At 35.5% G+C, this 9,426-nt stretch overlaps 2 protein-coding genes across 2 annotated transcripts; one reads left to right on the top strand and one right to left on the bottom strand.

Annotated features, from left to right (window-relative positions):
* Nucleotides 1-322: 322 nt before the first annotated feature.
* Nucleotides 323-1,096, top strand: LOC128196322 (uncharacterized). Its single transcript, XM_052876816.1, has 5 exons — nt 323-362; nt 440-544; nt 613-688; nt 780-875; nt 959-1,096. Exons 2-5 carry the CDS (start codon nt 462-464, stop codon nt 1,052-1,054), a joined length of 351 nt encoding a protein of 116 aa, XP_052732776.1. The 5' UTR covers nt 323-362; nt 440-461; the 3' UTR covers nt 1,055-1,096.
* A 3,214-nt stretch (nt 1,097-4,310) lies between these two features.
* LOC108330973 (probable cyclic nucleotide-gated ion channel 16) lies at nt 4,311-7,979 on the bottom strand. Its single transcript, XM_017565573.2, has 6 exons — nt 7,395-7,979; nt 7,022-7,234; nt 6,552-6,865; nt 5,821-5,932; nt 5,456-5,692; nt 4,311-5,336 (listed from the first exon to the last, which is right to left on the bottom strand). The coding sequence occupies exons 1-6, from the start codon at nt 7,836-7,838 to the stop codon at nt 4,566-4,568; spliced, it is 2,091 nt and encodes a 696-aa protein (XP_017421062.1). The 5' UTR covers nt 7,839-7,979; the 3' UTR covers nt 4,311-4,565.
* Nucleotides 7,980-9,426: the final 1,447 nt, after the last annotated feature.

The following is a 9,426-nucleotide window of genomic DNA, read 5'->3' as shown; positions in this document are numbered from 1 at the left end:
ATGCTAATGTATTTGGGCATGGCTCTGAGGTCCCAATATACCTTAATAGCCAAGATGTCCGTGAGCTTGCGTCGGGAACACAAGAGTTGAATATTTCAATTATTCAACTATGGACGATGTAAGTCTATGACCAATTATTTATATATAAAATTGATTTATATATCAAGTATCCTTATATCAAAGTTAATTTTTGATTTCAGGTATATGTCTGGGGTCACTAATAAGTTGGGGCGTTCTGATGATTATGGATTCATTGATCCCCAAGACATTCATGAATCAAATGATTTTGATCATATCAACATGAGAATGATAAGAAGTTTTCGAAGGGGCAAGAAAATATACTTTTTGCCTTATATATCCGGGTAAGTGAACTTTGTTAACATAATAATGTTCCATATGTGATTTTAATATTTAATAGTTACGTTATTATGAATTTCAGGCGCCATTGGCAACTTCTTGTTATGTCTGTGCAAGACAACTATGCTTTGTGGTTCTGCTCATTGCACAGGCCTCCTCCCACACAACTCAGACAAGCAATTGATTGGTAAGAACCTCAATGTTTGGACTTTCTTTGTTATATAACTGAATGCTAAAACATTTTTTTATATACAGTTCTATTCCAGCAAGTATGATGATGGACGGGAGATCAATTGTTAAGAGTAGAAAGATTGCTTGGATTTCTCTCAAGGTTTGACATATGCTAAAGTCATACTTTGTTATAATTGTTTTATAACAAATGTTATTCACTAACTATTATCAACTGTGATGATATATTGTAGTGTAACAGACAAAATGGGTCATATGAGTGTGGATACTATGTAATGTATTGGATGACCCATATTGTTCGTTCTCACATCACAAGAAGCTGGGAAACGGTAATATTTAACTTTAACAAATTTTGATTTTTTAACAAATGTTGAATTCATATACACTAATTAAAATGAATTGTCTTTTGCAGAGATTCAAGACTACTACACCAGTTCCTGAGAAGTCACTACTATTCATTAGGAACGCTGCTGCGAAGTATATAGTTAGATTATACAATAGCTCTTAGATTTAGATTTAAACAATGCATTTGATTAGATAGAATTTTCTTGGACTCTCTACTTTATTTGATGTTGAAATACATTTGAACATGTGTTTGTTATGTTGAAATTGAATTTCTGTAAATGTTTTTATATGCAGGTCTGTTTTTGTGGTAGTGGATATCACAAAAACAGACCTGCAATTTTAAAAAACTGCAGGGGAATATGTCGCGGTTCTAACCACAACCGCGGCATATAGTGCTTCTTTTTTTTTTTAAAAACGAGACACATGGCCGCGGTTTTGACACTAACCGCGGCATACTCGTCGGCCTATATGCCGCGGTTGAACCGCGGCATATAGTGCATTTTTTATTTTTTTTTTAATTTTTTTTTTAAAAAAAAATGAATTTAGGCAGCGGTTCCCTAGACAACCGCGGCATATTCCTCAGCCTATATACCGCGGTTAGAACCGCGGCATAAAGTGTCTGACTTACTATCGCGGCTGAATATGCCGCGGTTCATGAACCGCGACGTATAGTGAAAATCAACCGCGGTAAAAGCCCCTCGCTGCACTAGTGAGTATGATAACACAAAGTAACAACCACACTTTACTTGAGGAGAAAATCAAACAAGTTCAATTTAAAAATATACAATTTTTGGATACTAAATAAAACATAATTTTCCGTACAGATTCAGTTGAATATATCCAAATTTATGTGAGACTTTAAATTTAATTAGAACTAAAATTTATATTAAAATTATTTACTAAATTACATGTTATATCAAAACTTACTGGTAGTAGAATAAGTCTAAATCCTTTCTCTGGTAGTTTTACTAGTGAACAAATTTTCTAGTTAAATTGTATTTGTATAAATATTGATAAGAATCAAGTATGTATTTATATATGTACATTCATACGAAGTAAGAAAAATATTAAATAGTTAATATCTATTTTATTATCTCTTCTTTTAGTGGATTTAAATGATACTAGAATTTATTCTATCAACAAATGAAACTTAAGATAATCAAGACAACATTTAGAATTGATTGAATCAAAGAAAACTAAATGAGAATAGAAAAGAAATAAGGTTGAAAGGCAGAAGTACAATCATAATTGAAAATAAGACAAAAACTAGTAAAGAAAAAGAAAACAATATAGAAGACTTATAGAGATTGAAGAAAATGAGTATAAGATAACTTCTTCTTAGTGAGTTCTATATAAAGTCATCAATTGCTTCATAGGAATCAAAATATCCAAAGTAAAAAATTTATTTAACAATAAAAAACTTCCTTCTCCAAATTAACTTTGTATTTCAAAAGTGAATTACAGGATGATGATTATTTATAATCTCAAAAGCAAAAACAATAAGTCACACTTTCGTAAGAAACTCAACCTATTGAAACTTAACTCTTATGAAATTATTATTGGTTTGTCTAAAATAGTAAATCTCGATAATTGGACAAGTAATATTAGACATATTTAAGTATGCAAATGGGATGATTAAGAGGGGTTAGCCTGTTAGCCCACAAGAAAAAGTGGGGATGGACAGAGTATTTTAACCTATTGAGTCACTTAGACTATATCCACTGTTAACTCTTTGACAAGTGTACTAAGTTGTATAAGTAACAATTAGTAAGAAGGGATATTATTTTCCAAGGAACTAATGTAATACTAAGCAACTATACAACTAAAACTAATCTAAACTAAAAAAAATATGTCCATAAATTTGTGCTATGTGTGAGAAATTAAAATTATGCATAAACAATTGAAAACACTTTGCCAATTTATAAGTACTTAGAGGATGGAAAGATTGGAAAAGAAATGAATTGATATTGTTGGATACTAAATTTCAACGACCTCACTCTCATAAACTTAATCACTCAATTCTTCTCTATTATATATAGTGTCAATGTCAATCCACAAATCTACTCAGATCATAATCCTTTAGTGTAATAAGCTTAGATTTTCTTATTATTAAAAGTTAATTCGTTGAACCTTTAATAAACAAACTTGTTTCAACAATTAGGGTTTAACACAATTAATAAATCAAATTACATTCTTATATACAAGTTTAGTGAGATAATCGGTTTCATTTATAGATAAAAAATATATATATAAGAAACAACAAGTATATAAATATTAGAGCTGTCAAAACGGGTCACTTGGCCCGACCCGGTCCGGCCACCACGGGTTGGTGAGTTAGTGAGCCAACTCAACCCGGCTCATTTATTAGCGAGCCAAAAAAATTCAAACTCGACCTGACCCACCACAGGTTGGTGAGTAAACGGGTTGGCTCACTTAATTACAATTTTTTTTAAATAAAAAAATTTACAAAATTTCTATAATTCAAATATAAACAAATTTCACTCCATAATTTAACTCCTGGGTGTTTAATTAATTTTGAAAATAAAGAACTTAAATAATTTTTTCAAGCAAAAACAAAATAATAAATATTTTTTTATAAAATTAAAATTAAATTTTAATAAAATAAAATTAGATAGGTGGGTTGGTGGGCCAACCTGGCCCACCACGGGTTCAACCCGCATGAGCCGAGTTTAAATGAGGCGGGTTAAAATTTGATCCGCATAAAAAAATACAATTTTTTCAAACTCAACTCGACTCAAACCCGTGGTAACCAGATTGACCCGCGGGTTGTGACCCATTTTGAGAGCTCTAATAAATATATTATTAAACTTTATTGTTATTATTATTAGACTATATTATTATTATTATTATTATTATTATTATTATTATTATTATTATTATTATTATTATTATTATTAGACTAACTCTACCCACTTTTACGGAAAAATTGCAACATAAACCGAAACGAGATAGTTCAAACCATATTGTGATTAATAACACAAGACATTAACATAATCATTCTAACATTTATAAACAATGAAAAGATTCACAAAAATTCAGGTCTCCTTGGCTCCGAAACCATATCATTTAAAAACCTTCCCTACAATGTGTATCAAACCACTCCGAACAAGATCCCACGAGCCAGCTCGGCACAAGATTTTTGTTAGGACAAAATTGTATCGGGCTTGAACAGGATTGCCACACATACTTTGTGTACAAATACGAAAATTATTTTTTTAATAATTAAAACATCCTTTTAATCTCTCACTTTCTCTGCAAATATAAAAATTATATTTTCAATAATTAAAATATCATTAAAAGTGAGTTGTTCAGTGGTGGTGCAAGTAAAACAACATTTTCAGAAAAGGATTCAATCTTTGAGTCGTATACAGGATAATACTTTGGCAACCTTTCAGACTCATCCCACCTCCTAAGAACATAGTTTTCAGATTCATATTTTATTATGAATCACAGTGTTCGTATTTACAAAAGTTGGTGTCAAAATAATTCTCTCCATATATATGGATACTCAGTTAATCATGGAACGTCAAGAAATCGGTTTCGTATTGGCATCATCAAACTATAGGATGAGGATGATTAATTGTGTTGGACTAGATATATACAAAGAAAAAGGAATGAATCTATGACTCATAATTATGTATACATATACTGAGTTAATCATGGAAAGTGGAGAAATCGGGTTCCGTAGGCTTGAACATCTTGGGCATCTTCAAACTATCAGAATCAGGAAGATTAATTTTCACCGTCTTAATCTTTCCCTTTCTGGTGTTCGCAGCGAATTTAGAAGCCAAAACGGTAGCCCCAAGATTCTGAAAACCCACGCTGGGACCACTCGAACTCTCACCCGCACCACCTCCAGCATCACCTGCATCACAATCATCATCATCCTCCTCTACTATCTCCACCACATTCGTGTAGTACAGGCTCTCCTTCCCCAGCAGCTCCATCGCCAGCTTCCTCTTGCGATGCCGCCGCCACGCCGCCTGGATGAAGTGGGCCCCCCATGCCCTCCACTGGTGCGAATAGTAGCGGAAGGCGTGCTGCAGCTTCTTGCTGTGGAGCCGCTTGAACTGGTTCGACACGAATTTTAGGTCCTCAGCGCGGAGCGCGAAAGCCTCTACTTCCGAGATGGACTTCACGGTGCGCGTGGAGGAAGGGAGGTTGAGGTTGGAGGAGGACATGAGGGCCCACGTGAGCAACTCCTCGCCGCAGAAGTCCCCCGGGCGGAGGGTGATGGAGTTATAGAACCCTGTTCTGCCACCGTCGGTGGTGGAGCTCTCCACCTGCCCTCTGATGATGAAGAGCATCTCCCTCACTGGATCGCCTTCTCGCACGATATACGAGTCCTTCGTGTTCAGTGACGACACCAGCCTCTCGCATATTGCGTCCAGAAGCTGGTCATCCATTTGCCCGAAAAATGGAACCTGAATCAATCAACACCACCACAAATATATTTCACGAAAAAATCCATTTGAAACAGCAATGTTTCATTCACATGCATACACACACACACGTTGTTTTGGAGTGAAAAGAAGACACTTACCCGACGAACAATGTCGAGACAGAGATGCCTCTGAATCTGGCGGCGAAGATCCAAGGGCAAAGCACGCAAAATGGCTTCTTCGTCTACTCCTCTGGTGGCCAGCCATTTATATTGAACAAACCGTCGAACCCTTTGTTGCAGTTCTGGTGGTAGCTGCCGATGATTCATCCACTCTTCTGTATCTTTTTGTCTAAGTCTCCACTCTTCAATTCTAGCAGTTGTAGATTGCAGATAATTCTTTTTTCAAAAAGAGAAAAATCAACCCAAATTGTTAGTATGACTTTCAAACATTTTTTATTACAGACTAAAATGATTGAAAATAATAAAATATATTGAGTTTCAATAGGGTTTGTAATATTTTTTACCTGCATGTTACCAATGAGATGCGCGAACAGGATTAGACCTGCGATGCATATGAAACTTGAAAACAATGTTTCACCACTGTAAGTGCTAGTCTGAAGATTTTGTCCGTATGAACTGCACATGAGAACAGGGGTTCACAACGAATAGAAAACCGAAATGATGTCTTCAATCTCAAACCAAAATTATATCTAACATCAAATATGGAAAGAGTAAACTAAATGGAAGACGAAAGTACCGTTTTTTTAACATTTATAGGCAAATCTAATTGCCTTATTATCGAAATAACTAATATATGTGAGAAAATAATTCGGTCAATATAAAAATACTTTAGACATTTTATCATCTGATGAATTTTATATCTTAATATATCCATTTGTCCATGGATAATTGATTACTAATCAATTACAACGTCTTGTAATGTTTTCTAATTCGAATTACATGCACTAGTCTCGATTACAATAAGTAATTGATTACATTAAACTCGCAGACACTCTAATGATTTCAGCATTATGTAATTGATTATAGTTTATTATAATCAATTACATATGCTAAAATGTGTGGGATGTATGACTTTACCTTTTTAAATAATTCAGAACTAATGTACAACTTCTTCATTTGAAGTTGTTGAGGGCTGCATGACTGGCCTAAAAATGTAATTTTAAAATTTTTGCCTACTTTGATAATAAGACAATTAGATTTGCTAATAAATGTAGAAAAAAAACCCTGAAAGTACCTTAGATTCTTTAAACCCCACCAGAGGCAGTAGAAGTATTTTTGGACGAATCTTGATGAGGAAACGTGATCGGTGAAAGCATCAGCGAAAAGTCCAAACTGAAACTCATTTTTGTTATTGAGGGCATCGCAATTACTGAGAACTCTGGTGCGTTTGAACCAAGCTTGCCTTTCTCGGTGGTCAAGAGTAGCACAGTCCAAAAACGAAGGAGTACAAGATGGAGAATGCGTTTTGTTCATCTCTTGTTTGCATGTTATTATCCAACATTCGTATTGTCTCTGAATAGAAGCTACATACCACGTGGCTCCTAAAACCTGCACTGACCACAACGTTTCAAAATATAAACAAAAGTATTAAGTTTTATCTATTTATTACTTTGTTCATTTCCTTTTGCATTTTTCAATGAAATTTGACAACAAAAAATGTAGCAGAATGTATGAAAAATGGAAGTAGTGGGTATGAATAGTTACATGGCTAGCGAGCATGTAGGAACCAAGATTGTATAAGGCTCCTGCCAAGGCAGTTTTGGCAATAAGTCCACTGGTCTTCAAGATTCTCCGTTGCAGAGGAAAAATTTGAAACAATCTAGGAATGAATTGAATGAGCACAATCAAAGATAAAGTATGATTTACATGAGCCACTGTAGAATTTTTCACCGCTGGAATCACGAACCATACCACTATCTGTAATTAATTAGGTACAAGAAACAAACTATATCAAATACCCCTTTCAAAATTTGAAAACAATGAAATCACATATAAATTTTAATTTCCATCCATTTTGTGTCCGATTTCTTAGCTTCAATAGTCGAAGGCATATGAGAAAGGAAAAGAAAGGAATTACCTGAGGAAGAGGAAGGGTTGCGAGGAGATCGATAATGAAATCAGATTTGAGGTAGCGTGAGGCGATGTCACGAGGATCTGTGACGAGTTCTTTGCGGCCATAAACGCGAGAGTTGGGAGCGACGTAGGCGGTGCGGAACTTGAGGACGACGTGGAAGAGGAAGAAGAGATCGGCGACGGTGCGGGAGAAGGTGACGAAGACTCCGAGGACGAGGTCGGTCTGCATGCAGGCCTTGTCCCCCGTGATGGGAAAATAGAAGTAGAGAGGGTCGAGGAAGAGCGCGGCGATGCAGACGTAGAGGAAGGTGCGGTTCCATCTGGCCACGAACTTGGATCGAGGGTTTAGGATTTGGTACCACCATGGCACTTTCTTTCTCAGGGAGAAGGATTTGGGGAAACTGCTGAAGTGCGATGAAACTGCGAGTCGATAGAAATCGCTTTTCATCGTTGCTCTTTCCTCTCTTCTTTTGCTACCATGCAACTACCAACCAACCAACCTCGGATATTGCAGACCATAAACGTAACTTTGTTACGAAATCACCAACTAAGATAGAAAGAGAGAGAGAGAGAGATTCCAAAAAAAGTGACGGAGGGAAACTGGCTCGTTAAATAAGGAAGAAACGCGATAAATATAGCAACGTAATGTGCATATGCTTGATCTTTATGTTTTTTATTTTTTTAAATCACGTCAAAATAAAATGTTTCGTTTTCATGTTACTTTGTAAAGGACTAAAGTTATTTTAGCAAACAAAAGGTACTGGTTTCTATTCTAGAGTTTAATTGAATTGTAAACCAGTTTCCAATTAGTAGTGTTTCATCTTCTTCCTCTTCCCTAATAATCACAAACAACAATAAAAAAACAAAAATGTATGAGAAAGAAGAAAAGGTTTGAATAGAGTAGAAAGGGGTGGAGATGATGTGCAGTGAAACAGTGCCGCCAACGCTCATTCAAACCCTAGAGCAGTTGGAGCGGTGACGCTCCATTCCCGGTGAAGCAGCGGGGTCTCTGACGTACCTCCGATTGCAGGCAGCGATTGACTGCGATAGGGTGGTCTCACCGATGGTTGACGCTCCCTGGTGGAACCGGAGGAAGAGGAACCGTGACGGAGTTTCCGGCGTTGGAGCGTCTCCCGTGATCAAAGGAGATTGGCGGCAACGACGGCGAGAGTTCCAGGTGTCATCGGCATCTCTGGTGAAGGTTTAGTCTGGCGTTGGCAGCGGCCGCCTGTGCGTGGAGGAAGAAGGTGTGACGGCAGGCAATGGTGTTGACGGCGGTGTTTCGCGAACTTGGGGGATGGAATGCTCCGTTCCATGTGACTGACAGCGAGGCGAAGCGGATGACGGCCCCGGCGCATGTCACTTTTTTTCAAAAATATAAAAAATATAAAAAGAAAACTTACAGAAATTAAATCAACATTCCAACTATTTTTTTTAAAAATAAGAACTACTCTATTTTGTATTTTCTATTTTTCAATGTGAATGTAATACCTAATGGCAAGGTAAATAATTTTTCAAATAGTTTTTCAACTTAGAACTACTTCTAATTTTGATTTTTTTATTTTGAATCAGAATAAAAAGATTAAACGGGCTCAATCTTTTATTTTTGTTGTGAAAAACTTAAATATTTTAAAAAACCACAACCATTTTGTACATTTATCATTTTTGGACGGATTTATTTTAGAGTATTAATACTTTTCTATGCATAATTAATCTCGAGATCCAAAATTTCATTTTGTCAATGTTTTATTTTATGATTTTTTATAATTTTTTAAAACAAATTATGATGACGACTTTCAAATTTAAAATTTAAACTTATTTATTTTTTGATTTGCTATCCTGTTGCAATTTAGGTGGTAACAACAACTTATAAAAAATGTAAGTCTTATGTTTTACAAAATATTTTCTCTTCTTACATGTGTCTCTTTAAAGGTGATTACACTCATCCTCAGGTAGGGATAGTAAAAAAATGATTTAAACCCTTTAGTTGTTCTTGTATATGTGGAGTTTTCCCATTTTAATACTCTTCTTATTAG

This window comes from Vigna angularis, chromosome 4 (assembly GCF_016808095.1).
Source record: "Vigna angularis cultivar LongXiaoDou No.4 chromosome 4, ASM1680809v1, whole genome shotgun sequence".
NCBI classification, from domain to species: Eukaryota; Viridiplantae; Streptophyta; class Magnoliopsida; order Fabales; family Fabaceae; genus Vigna; species Vigna angularis.
This window is presented reverse-complemented; position numbering and strand designations above follow the sequence as displayed.

Coding starts and splice junctions, on each gene's coding strand:
- LOC128196322 (XM_052876816.1), top strand. CDS start 462: ATGTCTGTGCAAGACAACTATGCTTTGTGGTTCTGCTCATTGCACAGG. Junction 689..779: donor TTGCTTGGATTTCTCTCAAG/GTTTGACATATG, acceptor GATATATTGTAG/TGTAACAGACAAAATGGGTC. Junction 876..958: donor TCACAAGAAGCTGGGAAACG/GTAATATTTAAC, acceptor TGTCTTTTGCAG/AGATTCAAGACTACTACACC.
- LOC108330973 (XM_017565573.2), bottom strand. CDS start 7,838: ATGAAAAGCGATTTCTATCGACTCGCAGTTTCATCGCACTTCAGCAGT. Junction 7,235..7,394: donor CAACCCTTCCTCTTCCTCAG/GTAATTCCTTTC, acceptor AATTAATTACAG/ATAGTGGTATGGTTCGTGAT. Junction 5,337..5,455: donor GTCTCGACATTGTTCGTCGG/GTAAGTGTCTTC, acceptor TGATTGATTCAG/GTTCCATTTTTCGGGCAAAT.